General features: G+C 39.3%; 1 protein-coding gene across 16 annotated transcripts in view; it reads left to right on the forward strand.

The window, feature by feature from the left end:
* The window catches only part of KDM6A (lysine demethylase 6A), a 168,386-nt gene that overhangs the window by 65,885 nt on the left and 75,194 nt on the right, over nt 1-27,307 (forward strand). For all 16 annotated transcript variants that reach the window (XR_008236326.1, XR_008236328.1, XR_008236332.1 and 13 more), the window contains exon 5: nt 15,004-15,062. Coding sequence is in view for 7 of the 16 variants with exons in the window: in XM_052794678.1 (XP_052650638.1) it covers nt 15,004-15,062 (59 nt within the window). In the remaining 9 variants the exon portion in view is untranslated. The remainder of the gene's footprint in view (nt 1-15,003; nt 15,063-27,307) is intronic.

The raw sequence follows: 27,307 nt of genomic DNA on the forward strand, positions 1-27,307 counted from the left end.
CTTCACTCGGACAATATGTCTCTCAGAGGAATGTCAGCCTTTTTCTTTCCTAAACTTTCTTCCATGTGCATTGATGTCAAAAGAATTCCTTGGGAGTCTGTCCTCAATCACGATAGCTGTAACACTGGCTTTTATAGAAAGAGAACATGTAGGTACTCCTTGCTGGTGAATTTTTCTGACCTGGGTTTTCAGTAAAGAGAAAACTGATGCAAACAGATGATGAATGTCACTTCTGAGTTCAAGACAAACCCAGGTGAGTGATGCCACTGGAAGGCAACTAGTCTTGAACTGAGAATGAATATTAAGTGATGCCTTGGAAAAATAATACAAAATAAAAATGGCTCTAAAGGAACAGACTTGGTATTTTGAATTTTGTAAAATGCTGCTGTTCAATGGGTTTGCTAATTCTGGTATTTTACATAGACATGTAACTCCAAATTCATGTGGCATCTTTCTGTGTTCCCTGTTAGCTGACCTCTCAATCAAGCTAACCCTTGATTTTTATCTTTTCCTGGGATTCTAGTTTTAGTTATATTTTCTTAGTCTTACAGCCTGTACGCGCAAACTGGGAGATGTTGTGTGTGTCTCAAGATATTTTGGTGATGCAAGTTCAGGGACCAAGTACTAGGGGTAGGACTTCGATTTGTTACTCGGCTGGAACACAGTGAATTGCTGAGGTACTGGAGCACTGTCTTGAAGCACTGCTCCATTCCATGGCGACTCATCTGTTTTGGCTGTGAAAAGAAAGTGGTCAACAGTTTTGTAATTATTGGGAAGAATGTGATCTCCCATGTCGACAAATGGTTACTTTGTCATAAGTGGAACAAGGTTTCCTGTCTCCATGCTGTGTCAGTCAAGTGTGACATGAACAGCAGTTCATTGGTCTGGGTTATAAAACTGATCTAAATCCAGAAGTGTACCTCTTCTCCTGAGTTACTTTGGTAGACTTTGCTTTTAGAAACAGAGAATGAAGGCTGAGTGGCCATGTGTAAGAAAATTTAAGACAAGGATCTCATGAAACCAAGTTAACTCAAAATTCCTGGTATAGAAACTCCCACTCATTTAAATGCAAGTAAATAAAGTAGGATTTTCTATTTTCTTCCTTTCACCCCCTGCATGTTGCACAGACAGCAGAGTTCTCAAGGGGGTTTGGGGTGGGCTGAAACAGGTTGTTAGCCTGAGGATTCTCTTTGTTTTACTGAATAGGATCTGAATTTTAGCCCTGAAAAGTATTTATTAGAGGCCAGTAACACAGTGAAGGCACTAAACAGGGTTAAAAATGATTGAGAGGCATAGCTATCATTCTGTGAAATTGTGAAGTAGCATATATCTACCAGTTGATACAGAATGTTAAACAAATACAGCCTGGACTTCCTAAAGCACATCCTAAAGTGGATGTGTTTGTGTTTATGAAAAGGATCAAATGTAATGTTGAAAGCACGTTAAAGAGAGGGAAGTGTTCCACAAAACTTCTTATCACAGAATCATGGAGTAGTTTGGGTTGGAAGGGACCTTAAAAGATCATCTAGTTCCAACCCCCCTGCCATGGGCAGGGACACCTTCCACTAGACCAGGTTGCTCAAAGCCCCATCCAACCTGACCTTGAACACTGCTAGGGATGGGACATCCACAACCTCTCTGGGCAACCTGTTCCAGTGCCTCAGCACCCTCACAGTGAAGAACTTCCTAATATCTGATCTGCATCTACCTTCTTTCAGTTTAAAGCCATTACCACTTGTCCTATCGCTACATGCCCTTGTAAAAAGTCCCTCTCCACCTTTCTTGTAGGCCCCCTTTAGGTACTGGAAGGCTGCTATAAGGTCTCCCTGGAGCCTTCTCTTCTCCAGGCTGAACAACCCCAACTCTGTCAGCGTGTCCTCATAGGAGAGGTGCTCCAGCCCTCTGATCGTCTTCATGGCCCTCCTCTGGACTCGCTCCAACAGGTCCATGTCCTTCTTATGTTGGGGTCCCCAGAGCTGAACACAGTACTCCAGGTGGGGTCTCACGAGAGTGGAGTAGAGGGGGAGAATCACCTCCCTCGACCTGCTGGTCACGCTTCTTTTGATGCAGCCCAGGATACGGTTGGCTTTCTGGGCTGCAAGCGCATGTTGCTGGGTCATGTTGAGCTTCTCGTCAACCAACACCCCCAAGTCTTTCTCCTCGGGGCTGCTCTCAATCCACTCATTGCCCAGCCTGTATTTGTGCTTCCGCAAGGCATCAAGCACAGATTAAACCTTCCAGAAAATGAGTTCATGTCCTCTCCTCTTCCCTGACATTGATCGTGAGGAGACCTTTTAAGGCTCCATGCCTGTCATATTCCCGATCCGTCAGAGCAGGCCTTCAATGGCTATGGTATGTCTCCCAAGGAGTAAATTTTTTTATGTTGGGAGTTCTTCCTAGCAGACCAGTACTTAAGTACCCTTAATTAACTCACATAGTCTTCCCACATTAGTATTCATTCTCCCGTACATTTGACACAGGTTTCTTCTTTGGCTAAGCAAAGTACTGTAAAAAGTATTGATAATTTCAAGGTAGGATATTTATGCTGGCCCATTTCGAGATCTGCTAGATGACCACAAGGCCATGAGCACAGGTTTATGAAGCTGCCTACATCATTGTCTTCATGCCTTAGAACTATCTTTGTCTTTCTGTGGGTGTAATTTACTTCATTTTTGATATCTGCGATTGAAGAATGATCCTGTTTATGGAAATTCCATTGTAATAGATAACTGGACCTCAAGACTACGTTTAAGAAAGCTGTAAAGTTTTTTGAAAACGTTAAATAAGGTAGAGAGATTCAGATTACTCTGGAGAGGAATTGCATATTCAGAAAAGATAGGAAGTAGCATACAGGATATAAGTTTAAGCAGTCCTTAATGTTCTCTGAAGTGTTAGGAAATTGTTAATTTTGTTGGGGGGGGGGGAACACATCTTTGATCTAGGAAAATAAATCTGAATTGATGTACATTAGACAGTGTCATATGGAAGAGTTGTAAATGTGGGGCTGGTATTAAATATTTTTAATGATTTTAATGATTGGGAAGTGAAAGTGAATATTGGTATTCTAAAATACAAGATGAATTTAGTATGTTGAACGGTAGAAATTTAGAAGTACAAAAAAAGATTATGGAGAATTAAGATAGCAGGTGGAATTTCATATGATATGTTGAGATTTTTAAATGGAAGTATTTGAAACTATTTGTTTCCATCATCTCATGTATACATAGCTGATGGTGTTCAGGAAACTGACCTGAGTATCAGAAAAAGCAGGGAGTATGAAGAAAAAGTTCGAAGCCCAAACAATATTCAGTTTAATAAAGAACAGCATAGAAGCCTATACTGGAAAGTATGGTCTTATATAAAAGATAAGTATATTTCAACTTGAAATTTTGCTGGACTCCTCCTCTCAAATGTAGAACAGCAGAATGAAATTTCAGATAGGTGATAAAAGTATATCCAAGAACTGTTTGCCGGGGAGACAGACGGGAAGGAGGGTGAATTAACACATACCATGTATATGGGTTAGAAAGGGATTCTGCTGGCTTTTAGTACAAGAGTAAGGGGGTATCCACTCACACTGAGGAGCAGCAATTATAATGTAAAATTAATTTGTGGAACTCAACTTAGCAAGTTAGCTTTAAATAAGAGTTCCCTAGAGTCTTGCAAAAGGATGTCAAATTAACAGAGGAGGAGAAAATCCCCATGCTATGGCATTGGTTAATTGGCCCTCTTCTGTGCTGTCTTCTCTCCTCCAGGCTATCAGCTAACTGCATAAGCAATGGAATTTAGGAATAAACTGCCCCAGAGGAAAAGATTTTAAAACTACCAACTTTGAGAGGTTTCTTATAACCTTTCCTTGTAAGATAAAGTTATAGGCAGAACTGAGGAGAGACTAGGGGATTTAAAGATGTTCAGGTTCCTGATTCAGGACAGTTGTGAAGTTTCCGTCTGCAGTTTTTCAGAGTTAATTTTTCAGAAGTTAAACCTTTGACGGAAGTAATTAAGTAACATCAGGTACAGCAACAGTGATACAATGGTAAGAAGAAGAGGGATTAGTGAGGGAAAGAAAGCTGAGCTCTGGAGTAGGTGAAGAAAGCTACGTAGAGCAGTGTAGAATTAGCAGAGAAGAGATGGTGGAGAGTGAAAGAAATGTCCTATCATTTGGCTTGTTCTTGTTTTTTATTTTCTTTCTTTGTTTTGCCTTTAGAAATTGAAGGCTTTTAAACTCACTAGTATGTATATTCACAGAGTGGGCTGAAAGTTTACTGATGTACAGTTTTCTGTTAAGAAATTATGATTTGATGGAATTGAAATACGCTGTGGGAATTGGTTGGTGGGCTGCCCAGCTGCTTTGCTTTGCTTTTGGCTGCTGGCCATCTTGTCTGCTCCCCCAGCTGCCTGTCATGTGGGCCTGCTGCCTTGTCTGTTGTATCCTATTTTAAGTATTTGTACATTCTAACAAATAAAACAGCAAATCACCAATTAGAACACCAATTAGTGATTACTACTAAACCAACTACAGTCTTAATTGAAAAAGCATTTTCAGTAATAATTGATTGATATCTGGCTAGCAACCATTAATCAATGATCTTGCATTTCGATACTTAGAACAATTAAACCTTTAAAAAATTAACACATTCTTATTTTAATATTTGATATATTTATGACAGTACATAAAAAAAATACCCCAAAATATGCTATTCAGTAGCATTTTCCATTTTCAGATGTTTCTGACCAATGTAAAAATCGAGTCAAAATTGAAGCGACCAGTGAAATACTTCTTTTCTAAAGCTGATACTCAGAATTTTGTTCCAGATGTGGGATTGTGTTCAGTTTGCAGTTTACAGAACAAACTGTTTTTATGCTAGAGCTAATGAAGCCTGTGTAGTGATGGGCTGGTGTCTTGTCCTTTCGCACCTCCTGTCCTACCTTCTCCCACTTCTCTTTGTAAGCACATGTGAACTGGAATTCCTCTGGTTTTCCTAGTGAAGCATCCTGAATGACATCTTGTTTCCTATGACATCTCTGAGCAGGAAAAGCACATGCTTGTTTTAAATCTCTGCTAATGGGCTAAGTGTCTCTTCCCAAAGAGGAGAGAGTAATTAAAATCTTGTCTTTCTGAAAGTAGGCCTTGATTCGGGGACTCTTTTCTCTATCCAGCAGGTATTTTCAATGACATTCCTCAAGATTTTAATCTTTGAGATGTCTTGCTTTCTATAAAATTCATTTGAAGGCAGCTAACAAGTTCAAGAGTTATTCAGCTATAAAGAACAACATACAAATACCAACAGCATTTTTAGGGAACTTGGTTAAAAATTCAACTTAAAATTTTTCCACTAGGCAGAGTTCCAAATTCAGCTTGGTTCTAGTTACTGCCCAGCACCATGTGGCTTAAGATTCAAGGGAATAGCCATAAACAGTTTTGCCACTTAATTTTTGTGATTGTTTTCCATTGTTTCTTACTGGTTTGCTTGTGTGTATTTGAATCACTTTGTAGTCATTCATGCCTTAGTATATTCAGCTTGTCCACTCCCATTTTATGTGGAGTGCCTCAGGTAGAGCGAGCAGCTGCGTAATTAATGATATTAAGGCTTTTTTCCAACACAGCAGTGATTCTCCAACAGTGAGAAACTGACAGAGAAATAATGGGGCTACTTGTAAACTCAGCGGGATTCCTATCTTTGCTGGAAAGGGCTGGAAAAATGGTGAATCAAGAACATAAAATTCCATACTAGTAGTTCTTTTTCATAAAATGTTTTGAAGATGATGGGTATAAATAGTGACGATCACTTGCCGTATAAAAGGGAATAAAACATTTCAATAAACTGTCCAAATGTCATCTTCCAAAAAAGATGTTTCAGTAATGTTTGTGTGTATACATGAACAGACATTAATTTCTGTACTGTGAAAACCTTTGTGAAGACATGTAATAATTTTTGTTAGGTTAGCGTATCTAGCTGGAAAAAGAGAACGAGCCAAATCCTTTAACAGGTATGAAATAAGAGCAGGAGTCATCAAAGAAAAACAGAGGTTGAGAAGAACTGCTCTGTGTTTAATTTGCTTGTGCTAGTCAATATTGGAGCCCCACCTCAAGGGTATGGACAAAATAAGGAAGTGCCTACAGGACAGCATTATGGGGGAATCTCTCTTACCTTTTCTGGGAAATCAGCAGAAATGGGTGTCTCTGAAGTGCTTGTACACAAATGGATGCAGCATGGGGAAAAAATAGGGGGAGGAGTTAGAGGTTCATATGCAATAGCAGCGTTATGATCTCACTGGGATCACAGAAGTGCAGTGCTATAGCTGAGGCAGCTGGAGTGCTGCGATGGATGGGTACAGACTCTTCAGGAAGGATAGGCTGGGAAGGTGAAGAGAGGGAGAAGCCCTTTATGAAAGAGCATTTAGAATGCATGGAGCCCTGCTTTTGGACAGTTGAGAAGCCAGTTGAGAGATTATGGGTCAGGATTAGTGGATGACCAACGTGGGCGATGTGCTGGTTGTCTGCTACAGACCACCTGGTCAAGACATAGTAGATGAGGCCTTCTTCCGAAAACTGGAAGAAGCATTGCATTTGCAGACACTGGTCCTAATAGTGGGCTTAGCCATACTGATACCTGCTGGCAGGGCAACGTGATAGGGTACAAGCAATCCAGGAGGTTTCTGAAGTATGTTGATAACAAGTTCCTGACACAACTGATGGAGAAGACAACAAAGGGAGACAGTCTGCTCATCTCACGCTTGCAAACATGGAAGAACTGGTTGCAAGTGTGAAGGCTGAGGGCAGCGTTGGCTGCAGGGACTGTGAAATGATGGAGTCCAGGATCCTGAGACAAGGGAACAAGGCAAATAGTAGAATCAAACCTGTGGACTTAGGAGAGGAGACCTTGCTCTGCTCAGTGATCAGCTTGGGACAATCCCTTGGACATGACCCTGGAGGAAGAGGGGTCCATGAGAGTTTGTTAATTTTCAAGAATAACTTTCTCCAAGCTCAAGAACAGTCCATCCTGACTTGCCAAAAGTTAGATAAAAAGGAAGGGAATCCTGCATGGATGAACAAGATGCTCCTGACAAAACTCAGGCATAAAAAGGAAGCATACAAGATGTAGAAGGAAGGATAGATGACTCAGGAGAAATATAGAGATATCGTCCAAGCATTTAGGGATTGCATAAGGAAAGCCAAAGCCCACATGAAGTTGAATTTGGCGAGGGATGTGAAGGGTAACAAGAACGGCTTCTACAATTATATCAGCAGCAGAAGGAAGATGAAAAAATATGCGAGTCTACTGCTGAATGGGGCATACAAAGGGTATGGAAAACACCAAGGTACTTAATGACTTCTTTGCCTTGGTCTTCAATGGTAGGACTTGCCTTCAGGATTCCAAGACCCGTGAAACCAGTGGGAAACTCTGGACCCAGGAAGACTTACTGTGAATAGAGGAGGTTCAAGTTTGGGAACATTTAAACAGACTGGGTATCTACAAGTCCCTGGGACCTGATGGGATGCATCAATGAGTGCTGAGGGAGCTTGGAACATCTTTCATACAAAGAGAGGAGGCTAAGAGAGCTGAGGTTGTTCAGCCTGGAGAAGAGAAGGCTCAGGGGCATCTTACCAGGGTGTACAGATACCTGATGCAGGAAGTCATGAAGACAGAGCTAGGCTCTTCTCAGTGGTGGCTAGTGAAAGAAGGAAAGGCAGTGGGCACAAATTGAAAACATGAAATTCCTTTTAAACACAGGAAATTTTTTTTTTTTTTGTAGTTGTGAAGGTGATTGTACAATGGAGGAGGTTGCCCTGAGCGTTTGTGGAGCCTCTATCCTTGGAGGCATTCAAAACCCAACTGGACGTCCCCCTGGGAAACCTGCTGTAGTTGACCTTTCCTTGAGCAGAGGGTTGAACTAGATGATCTCCAGAGAGATAATCTCAATGTTTTGTGCAAACCTTGGGTAAATTGGTTTAGTTATAAAGCATCTAGTCTCAAAAATGGCTTTCTATTTGGGATCAGGAGTGTTTCTTTAAATCATGTATCATACAGAATAAATTAGAAACTTTGTGATTGTTAACAGCATTCAGGGAATCTGTAGGGAAAGTATTAAATTTGGTTAGATGAATTGTCTCTGTAAAACGTCTTTCAAGGTGAATTTAATCTTTGTGTGTTGCACAACAGCTTTGCTCACTTGATTTGTTTCAGAAAAATAGTTTTCTGTTAAAACACTTAAATTATTGAAAATATTTGTAACAAGTGGAAAATGAAGATGTTTACATCAAGTGAAATTTTATAAGCTTCAGTGGAAGGCACATACGTCAGATACTCATAGCAACAATCACTAGACATTTGCTTGGCTGTTTGTTCTTATGAGAAATTTGAGGAGGTACACTAGTTGATCAGTATTCCATTTTGCGAAGGACCTAAATTTACTTACGGATAATGGAATACCCAGTTTACAAAACTGCATATATTCCATCGTTAATGAAGAGGTTTTGAGTTATTTAATGTTGCTTTATCATTTTGTCTTTTATATTAAAGTGCGCCCTATAAAGCGATTATGGCACAGTGTATTACTCAAGGGGTATTGAAATGATTAATGTATCCTAAATTAGTTACTGTATGTGTTTTTTGGTAATTCACTAGTAGTCTTGTCTTCATGTACCCTGTCCTTCCCTGTCTGAGAAGAAGCTTTTTTACAGATAGTGCTGGAAAGCCGCTTGATGGACACTGGTGGAACTAGGCTCCCTCTTCAGCTTGTTTAAGCAGGTTTTGCCATATGTGTCTTAGTCTATAAGTGAAAGTGGTGGGGACAGCAGTGTTTCAGAGAAGTTGAAAGAGTTGTGTTCGTTCAGAGGGGAGCTATAGGAAAATGCAGCTCTGGCGGTCGAGTTGCAAAGGCTATGGACAAATGCACTGTCTTTCCTAAAGAGGAGATGAGAAGGGAGCAGGATGGGGAGGAGAGTGTAGTGATTCAAAGATAGGTACCACTTAGAAAGGGGGGGGGGGGTTTACTTTGTGGATGGTGTGGGATTTTTGTTTATTTGTTTTTTACTTTGTTTTGTTTTTTCTGCTTTACCTTCTTAAGAACTGTTCTGTGAAAGGAAAAAAAAGGAAAGTATTTTTTATGAATTAAGAAAGATATGTTAGCCAGTTTTCTTCTACAAAGTGTAGGTGTATTTTGGCAATACTTAGTCTCTGAAAAATTAACTTTGTAAAGACAAGAAATTACTTTGTAGTTATTTACCAAGTTGTCATGTATAATTAATCTATTTTATAGAAGGAATTCACAGGAATAATGATGTTTATATATTAATTGCTTTCACGTGGCTGCTGGGATGCAGGCACACACCCAGTAACAATTTTTTGACAATGTATTGTGATTATTGCTCAAGAAAAAGGGTTATTCAGGCATGTTATATATAGCTGTATATTAAAGATCCTGTATAAACCTAATGATTTTTCAGTTACTATAAAATTTCTTGAAGACCTTGAAGAAGCCAAAACTAATGATACTAATTTGTAATACACCCTTACAGGGATTTTGGTATTTTTGCAGGGGTTGGGAATGTGTAGAACATGTAGATAAGTAGCTCTCTCTTTTATATTTGTACAAATCTAAAAGAACTTCATTTGAACCCTCCCCCCTTTCTCCTGAACACTTACAATCTTTGTGACTGGAACTGGTAGAGCTTGTCAGCTCCCAAAGGCATAAACCTCTTTATGCACAAGAGGCTGCATGGAATTTTTTATGCAGTACATACTCTCCAGGGAACTGTTGTTATATAGTGAGTAGTGTCAGGAGGAAGTATTAGGCACCACCATAGTGTCAAAACTTCATCTTTCATTTTTTCAGTAAAGAAATAAACATATTCACACATTTGAACACAAAAACTGTTCTTTTGCTTTGAACAGGTGGCTGAGAGACCCTGTGACCGGAGGATGTAACATAAACTGTAAAACCTTGTTTTCCTAGTTAGGTTTTCTGAAGAGCAGTGGCCCCCTGCCCATATGTGTCTTCTGCAGCCTGGTATGACATGAGCTGGACTGCAGGTTCCGCTGGAACTTGGGCAGCTGTGGAAGGGGCATTGAGAGTCCTGCTGGAAGCAGTTTTAATATGTCATCAAAGACTTTCTGATTCCTGGAAGTAGTAAGCAAATGAAAAACGGTCACTGGTCTCATACAGGTGCTGAACTTCATCTTTTTTCCAGTTTTCCTTCAGACTTCTATCATCCAACTGCATGGGGACTTAGTTTCTCCTGTTTTGTTTTTTTATTTCATAGTATGGTGGGATACACTCTGATTTCTGTCTAAATACTATAAACTTTTTACTGAAATAAAGGGATTATTTTACCTACGTCTGGCCCTGCCCCTCAGAGCCATACAAAAGAAATGGTGTATTTGCCCATGTGTCTCACTGGTTAAGGACCTGCATGGAGAAGGTTGACAGGCAGGCTGTGATGTTCGTTCTTGTTTTTATCTATCTTGTACTGACCCATAGAAGTTGATTTCTCTCAAGTCAAACATTTATATGTGGCTTAGGAGGTAATAAAGTATTGTGTTTTGGTTTTGTTTCTTTTTTCAATCTAGGTTGCCTGTTTAAATCTTTTGTCTAGGATTTCACTCTGTTTGAAAAGTCATTGTAGGTTCGATATACATTTTGTTGGTAGCAGTGTAGACTTAAAGAGCTTTTACTTATTTTGCTTATATTCCACTCTTACTTGTGCTAATGCAGTTGTTGGGGGGCTGACGGGGGGGCACACTGAACTTGGCTGGGAAACTGATCCAGTTAAAAATAATCCTTTTTTATCTGGATATTAGTAACTCAGATCAGTTCTGGCATCCAGTTGGCTGTAGTACTCTACAAATGATTGTATCAGCGAAAATGAGAGGCAGTGTTAGGGAATGTTTCTGAATCAGCAATGCTACGGAACTATGGCAAAAACTGTTCTTTTTCATTTTTAAGTTGCAAGGTCCTGACCGGATGCTGCCCCGAGGCCACTTTGACTCTTTAGTGTCTTTTTCTACTCTTGACTTTCTAGAAGTGCCTCCCAAACAGATTTTCATTTGCAAGCATAACTTCTTTGTATATTCTTGTGTTTAGAAAACACAAATTTGGAGTTGGTAACAGGGTTTTAACTGCTTGTGGCAGATAAGCATGTTACTGGTAAAAAATATCTGGACCCAGATGTGGTAGCTGTACATTCCTAGAGTCAGTCTAAGATGGCCATTTGTAAGTCTGAATGTGAGTATGACCACTTGTTACACAGGACAGGTGCATTTTTCTGACCCTGCGTTTATCGATAAAGTGTAACTGTGATGGTCTAGCCTACATCTTTCTGCCAGAATCTCTGGCTGCGTGCTTGAAGGTGGAGAAATGGCTAGAGAACAGAGCACATGAAATGCTGGGGATCTGTTTCCACCTGCTGCTTCAAAGAGACTGTAAACCAGTTGTTTGGGTTAATACAGAAGGTCTGTGAGATGGGTGGAGCTTTCCTCATTGGTTAATTTAATTTTTTTCTTGATTGCTTAAAACAAGACCAAAAAGTCTTCAACATTCATCTCAGTTACATAAAAAGGTACATACAGGTATATTTTTGCCTACTGATTTACCTATCAATAAAATACTGTGGCTTCTACAATTTGTAAAATATATTTGAAATGTTGCTCAGCATTAAATAGTGCATTTAAGTAGCAGAATACACAATATAAACTTGACAATCTTCTTAAATTGCATAAGCGTGTAAAATGGAAAGAGATATTTGAGCCATCTAGTGGTTGGTATGAAACATTTTAACATTTTTTGATTGTAGAAAGTGTAAATGACATCAGCTTGGAAATAGCATTTCTAATTTGTCTGCTTTTTAATAGCATTGCTGTAGAACGAAAAAACCCAGACATTCAACTTAAAATTTGAGGTACAGTCTGTTACGGTTTGCAGCTTTTTTTCAATTTACTGTAGATTTTAGTGAAGAGAGAGATCTGATAACATAAAAATTACATTAGAAGTTAGTAGCCAAAAAGTGAGTTTTGTTAGCATGAGATCCTTGGAAATTGTGAATGTTGTTAAGAAGCTCAAGGAAAGGATTGTAATAAGATAATTTTGTTCTCTACTTCTTTCTGAAAAATCTTTGGAGGGAAAAAGGTGGGCTTGTATTCTACCTCACCAGCTATTTATAGCAGGATTCTGAATAGCAGGGATTAAATTATAAGATTAATCTTTACTGAAAAACATGGGATAGATATTTTTTGTGGTAAACTTGTCCAAATCAAAGTAACAGAAGCAACAGAAAACAGATTTCTTAAGATGGGGTGTGTTCCTGGTAAACAGAGTCACAGAATCTTATGATGTTAAGAAAAAGGACATTTTGTAGATGAAAATTTCATATAATTATCCCTCTTGGTCCTGATATGCATTATGCTGTTCTAGCCTTTCATATTGGCTGTTGCCAATAGGAACTTGGCTGCACGTTGAACTTGATGGTATTCTGCAATACAGGCAGAAAAGTTAGTTACTGAAATAATGAACGTCATGTGCATCTCACCTTGAATTATTTGTAGGAAAATACTGCATACATTGAAACAGTGTAATATGTTTCAGTCCTTGTGAAAGTCCCATCCAGGTTCAAACGCAGATTAAAAGATATTTTTTAATCTTTATTAAGGCACATTTAAATCAACAAGCGGTACTAATGGTGTTACATACAGTTAGAGCTATAGTATTTCAGGATGGATAAATACAATCCATACTGACATTTCAGAATTTGCCCCTTTACATTTTGAAGTGTTACAGACTCTTAAATCTTGCCCAGTTTTTTTATTGAGAGGACAGTGGCAGCTTAACAGTTTTTTTAAGGTCAATCTCAAATGCTTTGCAAGGTCAAATGACAATGAGAGAAAAATGGGAAAACCAGTCACAGAACAGAGGACAGAGCAGTAATGGTTGATTTGTATTTTACTGGGGTGGGCACAACCTGAAAGCTTCATGTGAACTTGATGTGTTAATTACATTTGGACAAATCACTTGCATCTTAGTCCTGTTGTGCCTTGGAAGTTGATTATTATTAACCCTTTGCATCAAAGTACCAGCTAGATTAATCTTCTGTATCTGTAACTCGTTTGGACTGTGAATTCTGATAGGTTTCAGAAGAGGAAATTAAATTCTTTGAAAATTGAAGAGGTTTTACTTGTCTGGCATATTTTTGCTTGAATTTTGCAGTGTGGTGATGAAGGATTTTTGTTATTACTATTATTCCCAATCTTTATGATAATCTAGTGTTGATTGCAGTTGGTGGATCTCTGAGGTAACACTGGACAGTTTTGTTAAGTTCTGTTCTACAAATGAGCCTGACCCCAACACAGTAAAGGTTACTAGGGTGTGTGCTGTTTGTAGGCTTCCATGTTGCACACATGAAAATCTCTCTATCTTACGTCTTCATTTAAAATTACTTCTAAATCAGGCATTAGGTATGCTAGGGTTTTGAACTTGCCTTCTTTCCTAGTCTGTTGTTGCAAGAGCACGCTTGGAAAACAAGAAATACATGGGTTATGGAATTAAGAGATCTTTTTATGATGTCCATGTTGTGTTTTTTGTTCAATTAAACAGGAATGTGGTTTTATGGTAGTAATAAAGTGTCATCTTTTATTGTTTATGTACTTCCCCCTCCACTCCCCCTGTTAACATCTTCCAGTGCTCTGATTGCTGTAGTATCTGGTCACACCACAGCATTTTCTTGGAAGCTGTCCATTGCTGAAGCTATGATCCAGCTGTATTCATGAAAAGATCTTTGGCATTTCCCCTGGTTTTAATTTGCATTTAGAAGATGCAAATGAGGTATAATGAAATGGTAATATTGGGTCCTGTTTCTGATGAATGCTGCTCTTTGAATTGTGTTCTGGTTACAAGTTATTTTCTAGGAGAAATTTGGTTATACCTTTTATATCATTCCTTTTGTGGAATTCCATAGAAATTAGACTTGTTGAAGAGTGTGTGCAAGTGGAAGAGGGATTATCTTGAACTACAGTCTTTGACAATGCAAATTCCATCTCTTGTCCGTGTGTCAGAACTTTGTGTTCTTTGGGATGTATTCCTGGTCTCTCAAAACCAGAATTATACATAATAAAAGCCTAAAAATGTGTCATAGGCAGCATGTACATGTTGTCTCCTGTAAATAATGGAATAGCTCTGCTAAGTAGAAAACACTATGCTGTGGCATAACTTTTGAAAAGAAAAAGCAATTTGTTTATTTTTCCTAATTTAGGAAAAAGGTAACAATTACTTGTAGAATTGGATAGTTGAACATTCATTAAACCTTCTTAGTAATGTCACTTTAGAAGCAAATCATACCTTTCTGTGAAAAGAAAATGAGAAGAAATGGGTTTCCAGAGGAGAATGTGGTGGTTTGGGGTTTTTTTTCCCCTTCATCTTTTGCAAAGTAGGGAAATAGAAAATACAAATGTGATTAACGATGAAGAAATATGATTGTCTTAGGTTTGAAGCTGATGGTCTGTATTTTTGGTATTCAGAAAACTGACATTTCCTTAAGCATATTTTCAGATTCGTATAATTAATGTTCTACTTTAGACACTGAAATTAGTGTGTGTAGCTTTGCTTACTTTTATGTGAGTATAAATTATTATGAATATGAAATGGTGTTTGGTCATAAAACAGTTCTTATTATATTAAATTACCAAAGACCTCTACTCTGTCATTTCCTTCCCTGCTGTTGTACAAGTAGAACAAAGCACATCAGTTTCTCTCATGTAAAAGTACTTGAATGTTATTGTTGTTACTATTACTCCAAAAATATTTTGTGGAGAATCACTTTTTTTTTCTTTTTTTTTAAGTATCTATCTTTTTATTCTTTCTTTTTGATTCTTCCTGTTCAAGGTGAAATTTAAATAGGCTTATTTTATAATGGAAATAGAATGTCAAAGGATGAGTAAAATACTGAAAACTCAATCTTACAGCATATGGTTGTCTTATCTGGGTTTTAAACATTGTTTCTTTCCTTTACAGAATGCTGCCTTTTTATATGGCCTTGGTTTGGTCTACTTCCATTACAATGCCTTTCAATGGTAAGTTGGAATAAGCTAACAGTATCAGTATTGTGTGGTGTTTTATTGGTAGGTGCGTACTTCAACTTCAGTTCAGTGTGAGTGTACGATAGTTCAGGTTTTTTTATTATAGATAGGATGTTTGAAGACATACTGTCCTGAGTCACATATCTGACTTACTGTAACGTACTTGTGGCAACCACAGCTGTTGCTTGAAAAGGAAAGCACTTACAGGAGAAGAATTTTAGCTCCCTATAATATGATTCAGCAAGGGGGATGGAGCAGTATGACTCAACAGGTTTCTGTGAATTGTTGTTATCAATAGTCTGTAGCCTGTGTTTGTTTGAAAGCCTGTTTACAAAAAACTTTTATTTTGGAAAAGAAGTGGCAAAGTGGGCTTGTTCTAATTAGCTTGATATTCAGTAAGTTTTACATAGCTGTATAATGTGAAAGTTTTGGACATGAGAAGTAGTACACTGACTTGAATGAGAACGTTTAAAACTGATGTAAAAACTCAGAGTTAGAAAGAGTTGTAAATTCTGGCAGGGCTTTGGGGACTAAAAGGGGCTGCTGCTGGATATGAGGGGGAGGGTTGGTTTTCAGTTAGAGTTTTGGTTTTGCTTTATCGATGATGAGAGGAATAGTGAATGGAACAGACTCGCTCACTGGGGTTCTGTTGAAAGGTCCTCAAACTTTCATTGGGGTTTATTTTTGCAGAGATAATAATTAGTGGCATTGGAAACAAGTCAGAAAGGTGCATTGTTTAGGTCAGTCCTTTTTTACACTCAATATGGAAACTTAATAAGTGTGACTTTACTACTTGATTGATTACTAAAAAGTTTATCATCTTACTGGACTAAGCATGACCGCAGTTAAGGAGGCAGTAAGTGATTACTGACTGATGGTTTGGAGCAATAAAGTGCAATTTCTGCCCCCCCCCCCCCCACCTTGTTTCTATGTATCTTTCTATGTATCTGTAGGACAAAAGAATCGGACTTTCCTCAGGATAATGTAAATAAGCTTTTATTCTTCAAATTAAGATAAGTTGGTTAAATCATGAGCTCAGAACCTGGATATTTTTTTTTTTTTTTCTTCCATCTTGCAACTTACTGCTTGCTTTATTGATAGTGGTGAAATGAATGCCATGTATTATACATGACATGCAATTCTACTGCATTCTGATTAACATGAGAAGAACAGAAGAGTTTTCAGAAAACCTGAGAATCCACTATTTTAAGATTGTGATCAATCTGGTGGAATTTCACCAAGTTTCAGAATGTTCTTGTTCTTACGCAGGCTTGTCTTCACCATTTAACATTCAAGAGTATTTTGTGCACCAGTTCTTCTTACAAGGGCTATCTTGTTACAGTTTCCACTGTGAAAATGGTAGAAAACTGTAAGGTAAAATTAAATAAGACAAAGTAGTTAGATTTGGAGTAGTTGGTTTTTTGAAAGACCAACTGTTCAATATAAACTTTTGCCATCAGCAGATTGTGCTATATAGCACCTTCCAGTGGATGGAAAAGCAAAGTCAGGTGATTATGAGGCCTAAGTATTAATAAATCAGAGCTTTGAATTAATTTAGATTTTTCTTCCATGCCTTTAAGTAAGCCTGTTGAGAACATGAGTATAAATTGATGCCTTAACTTACAATGTCTTAACTGCACATAGAGCTTTATGTTAAGGTTGTGTAGAATAATCATATTTGCCATTTCATTCATACAACAAAGTTATGTATACTGTGGTACTAAGGAAAGTGTGTATTGTTAGTGTCGGGTAGAATTTTTAGAGGAAGAAAATGTAACACAGATAGAATCTTGCACCTTTGTATGCGATTTTTTTTTTTTTTTTTAAATTTAAATCCCTTTGAGTGCCTTCCTTGGCGCCCCCCCCCGTTTTTGGGGGGGGCGAGAGGAGTGGGATGTGTGGTTGTGGGTGTTTAGTTAGGTGTGACAAAATCATAATAAACTTGGAGGTCATAGCAAGTCATTTACAATAGGTATGTTCTTCTTTGTGTATCTTAATCCTCCACAGGAGTCTCTTGCAGACTGCAAGGAGAATCCTGCTTCTTTCAGAGTGAAATGCTGGTCAAACTGTCTTATTTCCTGCTGCAGCTATTCCTTCTATTTATGTTCATAGAGTACACAAATCTGTATATTTCAGGCAGGTAGAGGACACCTCTAGACCATTTTAAAGTAGTTTAAGCTATTGTGCTTCATCCATGAACATTTTTTTTTATCTACCCCACTTTAGATATTCTTAGATTTTAATAAAAGGCATGTACATAGTCCTCCTAAAAGGAAGGGGTAAGGATGTGATTGAGGTTTTTTCATGTCTCATATAAATAGGGATAATAAAATAGCAAGTGGGAATAGGGTCAGTTTTAGAATTCTTGTTCATATTTTTACATTAGTTTTGAAGTTTTCCAGCTTTCATAAAAAGAAGTGTTGAATTGGTTCCAAGACACATTGCAATTCACTGTAATTCAATATTGTACACTTCTCTATATACTAAAGCAGCGTTACAGCATTATCTTAAGTACAAATCTTATTTGATACATCATTTTATATTGGTGACTTTGTAAGAACTGAAAGTTCTCAACGTATATACAAATGTTGCAATAGTGTGATCAGACCAAAGCTATTTCATGCAATTATTACAGTGAGATATGCCATAAGGGATTAGCTCCATAAATTGAATCAAGTATGGTAAAATAGGTCTTATAGATCTTAAATTTTGATACTCTGTTCTTTTACACCATTTATCATCAAGCAGTAAGTAAAGTGGTTGGCTGATTTTCCCGGTTGTTTCCCTGTTTCTCAAGCAGGGTAGAACACCAGTAGAATAGAGATAGCTGAGATATTCACATAACTTGAATAATTTCATATCCTCCTTAGTTGTCTTTTAGATTGAACACTTGAAGAATTTCGGTAGTTAACCAAAGGCTACCCTTCATTTCTGTGCAATAGCTGCATCCAAGTGTAGTGGCTTGGATGCCCAATTTTTTCTTTTACTTCAGTAAGGATTCTGAGCCTGACTGGTCTGTCATTTGCTGATTTACACTGAGTCCCACCGAGAGAAAAAGGCAGAGTCCAAGCTCTGCAGCTGTGTCCTGAAACTGGCTCTAACACCCTCTTTGGATCCCAGTGTACCAACCTTGGTGTTCCAAGGCCAGCCTGCTGTGTTTTCAGTGACTGTTATCTTGCAAATTGCTGGACAGTGTGTGTGAGAAAGACACACTCTTCCTCAGAAACACCTTATGGGAGACTGAGATCAGTCACCCTTATAGCCCCATTTAGCATACCCTGAGGCTCCTCAGTCCAAGGATTCCTTATCAGCTGTAGAAGTTAACTCTTACGTAAAACTCAGTCCTGCAGCGTTGACACTTTTGTGGGACATAGTCCTGAAAAAAGCCAAAGACTAATGCAAGAGATGATCCAGACCCTTTTCCTGACCTCCATCACGGCTAAAGATGCAGACTATCTGATGAAAATCTGTCATCTCTTACTGGAACTTCTTGGCCCTTCTACAGCCATCCTTGCCAAAACGGAAGCACTGTCATCATCTATTCAACATCAAGTGATATCTAGAAGGACCATTTCTGCTTCTGGCTGCTTTAAAGTAATCTCACAGCCAGCCCAGTCTAGTTGCACTGCTGCATCCTGGCACTTCTGTAAGCCAGGGTGTTCTGTATGCTGGAACTTCTCCTGTTAGCATAAGTTTGACTCCTTGGAACAGGGACATGGGAGTTCAGCACAAAACGCTTTTTTCCCCTCTTCAACTCTGATTCAAAATTGGATCTTGACATCAAGAAGGCAGCTGCAGTCTTTCATTATTCTTATCTAATTCAGGTAAACACATTTAATGGGCAAGAGGGAGCAAGCGTATACAACCCCCACTGGGAGAGCGCAGCACCTCCATCTCCAACATACAAGCACTGAGCAGGCTCTCCACATCCCATCTCTGCTGCTGCTGAATTCCACAACCCTCCAAAGGCCAAGCAGATGGCAAAAGGCAGCCCTCAGTTGTTATCTGTGGTACTGTATCCCACCTCTTGGTCACCATGCAGGCCTCCAGACACCTGAGAATCACTTGTTTCTTAGAAGTCCTTTGAAGGCTTCAGTGAGGCAGGAGCATTTTTTACTACTTACCTAGAGGAAAACACACAAAACTTACCATCATCTGTGAGATGGCCTTAGCACCAATCACGTTGGACCATTTCCTTGAGCTGAAGGAGTCTGGTCTTTCTCTTGCTCTCTCTGGCTGTCATTCTCTTTCATCTTTTTCCAGAAAATGAAGTTTTGCTCTTCTCACAGTCATCCTGAAATAGTAAAGCAGCTGTTTAAACTGATTTTAAAGTACCCAAGTCTATAGTGGAATGTAAACTTTTTTTCAGTAGTCTCATGTGCCAACCCTCAGTATTGCATGCCTTATTCATCTACCCAAGCAACTATTGTTTTATGGTGGTTGCTGTTTGCCTGTGAGGGTGGGAGAGTCCTGTGCTGTCAAAGTCCGTTCTTTGCTCTTCTTTGCTTCCTCTATCAATACTTTTTTTTTTTTTTTTCAGGGGCAAGCTGTTAGTAACACAGTAAGATTTGTCTTTGAGGGGGTTGTTACTCTTTTTTTTCCAGCAGGACCAGATCCTTCAGATGGTTCTCAAGCTGCTTGTGTCAGTGGTTGGCAGATCCAAGAAACTGGGCTCTTCCTCACAGAGAGTAGTTGAGTGGGTAGTGCGGTGTGTAGGAATGCAAACTGCCTAGTGGGGACCTCCTTCACTTGTGTGGGAACACCCCCCCGCCCCCCATCATGCAGACAGAAACCACTAGACTACTTCATCAAATGCGATGTCTGCCCTGCACGGCTCTGGGTGTATCAGTAGTTCGTGCCATTGTGGGAGGGTGCACAGCATTTGATGAAATAGTCCAGTGCTTGCGTTTGCATGAAAGGCTCTGAGATTCACCCAACTGACAGCAACATTCCACTGGTAATTGGCAGTCTGTGGAGTTCTTGCTTTGGAAACACCTGCAATGGAAAGTCCAGGAGGGGTATAATTTGAGAGTAGAAAAACATCTTGCTTACCGGTAACTTGTGATCCTCAAGGTGCACGTCTATATTGGTGCTTCTTTCCCTGTTCTGTCAGAGTCCTTTCAGCTGGTCTGGTGTTTGTAGTTATCTTCTTAAGTAGAGCAGAATTTAAACACTCACTGTGTAGATACTGCTTTGTCAAATACTTCTCAGGTTTCAGGTGGCTGGGTCTATATATGTATTTTTTAGGTATATAAAATGGGAATGTACATGTAGACTACACATACTAATTAACCGTTAACAAAGTGGCGATTAACTTTCTGGTTTGTCGTCTTATCTTTCTGTGATTGTATATCAAACCACTTCTTGGATTGATGAAAATGCATAGTATCTGCTAATGCTGGGAAAAACCTACTCTCAGCTGCTGTTCTGGAGAAATGTTTAAAGACTTTGCTGCTCAAAATATTTCACCATTCAACTGTTACAACCCTATGAACAGAGGAGTTGTATCTAAAGTCTGTAAAAGTATTTCATAAAATTGCAGTGTCCTGACTACTGCTATAGACATACATTTTGTTTATGTTCAAACTATGATTATGAGTTTCAGATAGAAATTTGTCCATTGTAGCCTCACATCATTTTCATTAGTGAGGCTAGGAAATGACGTGAGGCTTAGAATAGGTGGTCAGAAAATTGAAAGAGGATAAAGAATAAGAAGAAAGTTTCACTCCAGCGGCATCAAGTATTTTTACTGATATATTAGGATAATGTTATGTTCTTTTATTTTGTAGACTCATTCTGATTTTCATGGGTTTTGTTTGAAATGTACGAGTGTTAACTTTTGAATAGTTAAATCGATGCTCTTTTATTGCATTCTTTTGCCTAGTTCAAAGCTGATTTTATTCACAGTCTATCCAAGTAAAACCTTCCAATAAAAGTCTTATGAGAGTTCACTAAATGTTTAATATAATCTTCTATTAATTATTATTCAGCTGGTTTCTTCACTTTCATAATGGTAGGCATTGTTGTATAGATGAGTGGGTGGAAAGATAGCTGCAGTATTGATTTTGGAAGTCTTTATTTGGAGACGATAGATTCATGTAATTTTTATTTTTCCTGAATTACCGTAGCAATGTTGTGTGAAATGTAAGCCCAGAGGTGCTTTTCATCTTCTGTAGTGTCTGTTTTCCAGTCCTGCTTTCCCATTTTGTTGAGTGTTAGCCTTTGCTGCCTGTTAGTGGAAATGCTCCCATTCTTGGAGAAAACTCTTACTTAATTTAAATAAATCCTAGTAGACTCAACCAAAGTTGTTTCTTACCAGGCAGTTGTAAGTATCTTCAGAGAACAAACCGAAAGTCATCTCTTGCTGAATTTAGATGACTGTCATTTATTTCTGCAGTATGAGAGCTCCCAGCCTTTCATTTGATGATTTATCCCTTGGACTAATGTATGTTTAGTCTACTGAAGGATTAAAATGAAAAGCTCTGTCTGTGCATGAAGGCCAGTTAATTAGTGGTGGAGACTAACAACCTACTTGAGGAAGCCTGTGTGCCACCATCTCTGAAGGAAGCTGTTAGCCTTGTAAGCCACGTCCTGCTTCATATGTGACAGATCATCAAGCTATTAGTTATATCTGCTCTTTTAGTTTTGGTCAAACCATAGAAGAGCTTTGAGGGAAAACATCTGAGTAACTTGGATGCCTTGGATCCTCTAGGCCCGTATCTTTCTGGATGTAGGCTTGGGCAGAGGATGGAAATGGGACTAGTGATGTTTCAGAGCAACCAAAGATCTCTATAAGGATCAAGTGACTTCTGCTGTATCCAAAGGCTCAACTCAGTATTGTGGTTTAACCCGAGCCGGTAACTAAGCACCAAGCAGCCGCTCACTCATTCCCCCCCTACCCCCCCCCCCCCCGCCCCCCCAGTGGGATGGGGGAGAGAATCAGGGGGAAAAAAGAAGTAAAACTGATGGGTTGAGATAAGAACAGTTTAATAGAACAGAAAGGAAGAAACTAATAATGATAATAATGATGATAATGATAATAATAATAATAACAATAACAATAAAAGAATTGGAATATACAAAACAAGTGATGTACAATGCAGTTGCTCACCACTCACTGTCCAATGCCCAGTTAGTTTCCGAGCAGTGATCTGCCCCTCCTGGCCAACTCCCCCCAGTTTCTATACTAGACATGATGTCACATGGTATGGAATATCCCTTCAGCCAGTTTGGGTCAGCTGCCCTGGCTGTGTCCCCTCCCAACTTCTTGTGCCCCTCCAGCCTTCTTGCTGGCTGGGCATGAGAAGCTGAAAAATCCTTGACTTAGTCTAAACGCTACGTAGCAGCAACTGATGTTTTCAGTTGTTGCTATCAACGTTCTTCTCATACTGAACCCAAAAGGTAACACTGTACCAGCTACTAGAAAGAAAATTAACTCTATCCCAGCTGAAACCAGGAGACTCAGGCAAACAGGTGGCCCAGGAAGGACTGTGGTCACCAACATTGGGCCACGTTCTCTCTCGTTTCCCTTTGGAACGCTTGCTTCTACTTTCCACTTCTCATGTCTGCTTCCTTCTGTGTTGTACCAACCTGTACCAAGCCCTCATGCCATTTGTGTTGGACATTATTGAGCACTTACAACTGAAATGGACGTCAGTGATGTTGCAGATGTCTTACTATTGATGTAGTAAGGGACTGAGTCTGAAGCTGTGGACATGGCACTGGGAAACAGGCAGCCCCAAAATGAAATGAAAGTTGTTACTGTAGTCCATGTTCTTGATGTGTCCTGTAATCTTGAGTGCATTGCTATTTTAGTTAAATGTTTCCCATAGGCAAAATTAGATCAATATTAATTCAGCTATGGTGTAGAATTGCTTGTCTGTCTGTAAGAGTTAATAAGTAAGTGTCTTTTCAGAGTTTGAGTGTTTTATTCTATGAAAATTCTACTGACTATTTTAAATCAGACTCTGGTTACCAAATTAAACATGAGCACCTACCACCGGTAAATATTGTTGAAAATGCTGCCTTTGTGATCACTTTATTTGTGAAATTTTGATGATGACCATTCTACAGTAGTGGAAGTAATTTGTGTTTGTTATTAGTGGTGATTGTCATCCTGGAAAAACTACAAATTACATAATCGATATAGAATCAAGTTTGCAGACGACACCAAGTTGGGAGGCAGGGTCGATCTGCTTGAGGGTAGGCAGGCTCTACAGAGGGATCTGGACAGGCTGCATCGATGGGCCGAGGCCAACTGTATGAGGTTCAACAAGGCCAAGTGCCGGATCCTGCACTTGGGTCACGGCAACCCCATGCAGCGCTACAGGCTTGGGGAAGAGTGGCTGGAAAGCTGCCTCGTGGAAAAAGGACCTGGGGGTGCTGGTCGACAGCCGGCTGAATATGAGCCAGCAGTGTGCCCAGGTGGTCAAGGCGGCCAACGGCATCCTGGCCTGTATCAGGAACAGCATGGCCAGCAGGAACAGGGAGGTGGTTGTTCCCCTGTAGTCGGCACTGGTGAGGCCGCACCTCGAGTGCTGTGTTCAGTTTTGGGCCCCTCGCTACAGGAAAGACTTTGAGGGGCTTGAGTGTGTCCAGAGAAGGGCAACCAGGTTGGTGAGGGGCCTGGAGCATAAGTCTTATGAGGAGCGGCTGAGTTTAGTCTAGAGAAGAGGAGGCTGAGGGGAGACCTTATCGCTCTCTACAACTACCTGAAGGGGGGTTGTAGTGGGGTGGGGGTCAGTCTCTTCTCTCAAGTAACAATCAATAGGACAAGAGAAAACGGCCTCAAGTTGTCGCAGGGGAGGTTTAGGTTGGATATTAGGAAAAATTTCTTTACTGAGAGGGTTGTCAGACATTGGAACAGGCTGCCCAGGGAAGTGGTTGAGTCACCATCCCTGGAGGTATTCAAAAAGCGAGTAGACAGGGTACTCCAGAACATGGTTTAGTGGGCATGGATGATGGTTGGACTCGATGATCTTGAAGGTCTTTTCCAACCTAAACGATTCTATGATTCTATGATTAACACTAGAGTTAAGTAAGATGCAGGCCAATATTTTGAATGGAGAAGATAAAATATCTGATTTTTAGTTAGAAAAGCTGCTTTGGGGACTATTTGGTCTATTCTTACAACATCTTCCCCTTAATTTACTGATGTAATTATGCTTCATTATAAGTTTAAATTTATGTTACTTTTCAGAATTCTCTTTTAGTTTTTATTATGCAGAATTTAAGATGCAAGCAAGACACTGACCTGGGAGTTCCCTAGCATTTTGAGTGCATATAGATTCATTCTTAAATGCAAATCCATCATGTATTAGAAACTGAAAGAAAATTTCTAAGTGGAGAGTCTTTCACCAAACTTTCTACCAGTGTGTCCATTCCATTGCCAAATCAATGCAATGGATGGGAGCAATCAATGCTCTCTGACTACGCTCCTTTGAATTTTTTAACCTTTCAAGGAAATAATGCTTTTAAAGCATCTCTGCCTTTCCTCCCAAAACCATCAGTTTAGGAGTAATCAAATACAATGGAAATGTACAGCTAGAATATTATTATTTAGTTGTTAGCATAGTAACTCAAACAGTGTCTAAAATGGTACAGAGATTTTTGTTTCACTTGGTCGATTGAGTATATTTTTCCAAGCATCCATCAAAATGGGTTGAAAAGCATGCCATTACTTCCTGCATAGATTGTGTCTAGAGGAATGATGTCTTGTCCTACAAATTTTCTTCCTCCTTGTACATTTTGGGCTTGTCTTCACTGGAAAATTGTGTTGGGTTATAGTATCTCAAAGACTCATGGTAACTACTTACATTGTACCTGACTCCATGAGCAGCTTAGGCAAGGGTGAACGGTGTTGCCATGTTGTCTGCACAGAGATAAACCTTACACAAACCTCATAGGGGCTGTCTGTGACTAGCGGGTTCTGTGCTAAACATGACACAGTATTTTCATGTTGTCCACTGGTGATAATTTTACGCGTTTTTAAGTGCTGTGCTTCTCTGAAAGAGTGGGGTAAGCAACATTCTTGTTCTTTTGAACAAATGACAGTATAGGTTCAAACTAAATTTCGAAATTGTCCTTCAAAGTCGTTTGTTATACTTGTGGCTTTGTTTTAACTCTATTGCTCAGCTATTGCAGTGAATAATATTTCCTGTTCAGTAAGCAAGAGACTATAAAAATATTTTTGTCTCTTACCATTTCTCTTAAGCTTTTTTAGAAATACGTGTTTCAATGATCTTTGCGACTGAGACATGACGTTGGGGAAATATGGAAAGACTATTTTCTGACCAAGCAAGCTAGCTAAAATGTGAAGAATGTGAAGTGTGTATGAGCATGGTCACAATGTCCCATGTGGTACGGAACTGCAATGTCTTTATTCCTGATTTTTGTCTTCTCTTTGATAGGGACCATAGACACTGGTTTTCTTCCTTTTTAGAACTTTAGGATACTGTCTTTGAACAAGATGCAAATAATGGATTTTAAATACCAGTGGCTAACCATATTAGAGTACCATAACCAGTGAGTACCATATTAGAGTTAAGACAAGAAATGCAAATACACAATCATAAAATCTATACTTTGGCATAACAAAAGCATAGCTTAAAATACATACCTATATTTAGTGATCAGTCCAGTCTTTGGCCTTCCAGTTTGAGTGGTGTTCTTGTAGGTGATGATGAGCATGCTGTTACGAGACATGGATCCTTGTTTGTTATGATTTCAGTGTAGATGCTGAGGTGTGTGATTCGTCACCACCTGTACTATTCCAGGGAAGTTTATGAGAGATGTGAGAGACTGCTTAGCTGGTGCAAGTTTGTCCCTTTTGCACTTCACTTGCTCATTTTCCTTGTATAAGCAGAAAAGTAGGGTACAAGGTAAGTAAAGACTTTCTGAAAGATTGTAATAGAGGACACTTCTGTTCCACAGTAAAAATGTAGTATTTTTTTAAGCCCATCTGCTCTTAAGTTCTGTTTAAACAAGTCAGGTAACGCTTTAGGTACAGACAATTTTGTTGCATTGTCTAGAGGAAGTTCTGTGCCTTTGGTTTGCTTTGCCATCAAGAATGAGAAAAGAGCCTGTAAGAATTTTAGAGCAGCAGAAGTGTTTTTGCTGATGGATTAAAAAATGATCATTTATGTTTCATGATTAAAAAAAAGTTTATGAAAAATATTTATTGAATTTCCCATTGCAACTGCTAACCATTTGTCCTTATAAATAATACTGCACTTGGAGAGTAGGAATGAAATCAATTTGCCTAAACATTGTGTGCCTGTGCAGTGTCCCTGTGCTGCTCCACAGTGGGTACAATTCTCCCCATAGGCCTGCCTGCCATCTGCCTGCTCAGCATCAGTCTCTGGGGTTGCCTAGGACAGCAAATGGGACTGTGCTCCCTGGCTTAGGTGCTTGAATCTACCCTAAGTGAGTCTGATTCTGATTGCTGTCACTGTACAAGCAGTGATGTGTGTGAAGGTATTTTGTTTCAACCTGTCATTGGATTTCAGGCGAGCTAACACAATGAGTCTTAGCTTCTTTCTCAGTTCCTCTGTGAATTTAAATCTGTAGTCTTTTAGTGGCATTTCAGCTGTCCTAATTTTCTGCAGTTGGTCTGAGAGGCAAAACAGTCCTGTTTAGAATCGCGTGAGCAGATACAGTTGTTACATAGCATTTTTGTTTTATCTGGTACAGTGCCATCATGAACAGGGGCATGTGTAGAGAGGATTTAAAGGTAAGGAAATAGAATCAGAGCCATCTTCACCTATCATGGGAATATGAAAAGCAAGTTACAGTGAGAGGAGGTGTCAGGCTTTCATATCTGTGTTTTCCTGGAGGTAACTGAGTGACTGGAAAGTAATGGAGCAGTAGGCATTAGCTAAGTCCCTACACGGTGCTGGTGCTAAGAAAGGGAGGACAAAGTCGAAAATGGAGCAGGTTGGTGCAGTGGGAGGAGATGCGTGTGATCGCTTCTTCTAGGCCTTCTGTTCTGCTGCTGCTCTCAGGGGTCTGCACTACCTGGAATCAAAAGCAACCTAGCAGTTGGTTGTGACATGAATGACCACTGTGGTGTTCTAAAGTTGCACTAATTTTGTTACTAATTCGTGAGTCATCCTTTCTGAAATAGCAGATATGTTACTGTATTTCATGCAGGAAATGAGTTTCTCTAAATTAATAGAAAAGATTAGACTTCCAAATCTACCAGGATATCTGGAGTACAAAATTACTCAGTCCTTGAAGAA

Source organism: Harpia harpyja, chromosome 8, assembly GCF_026419915.1.
Source record: "Harpia harpyja isolate bHarHar1 chromosome 8, bHarHar1 primary haplotype, whole genome shotgun sequence".
Classification (NCBI taxonomy): domain Eukaryota; kingdom Metazoa; phylum Chordata; class Aves; order Accipitriformes; family Accipitridae; genus Harpia; species Harpia harpyja.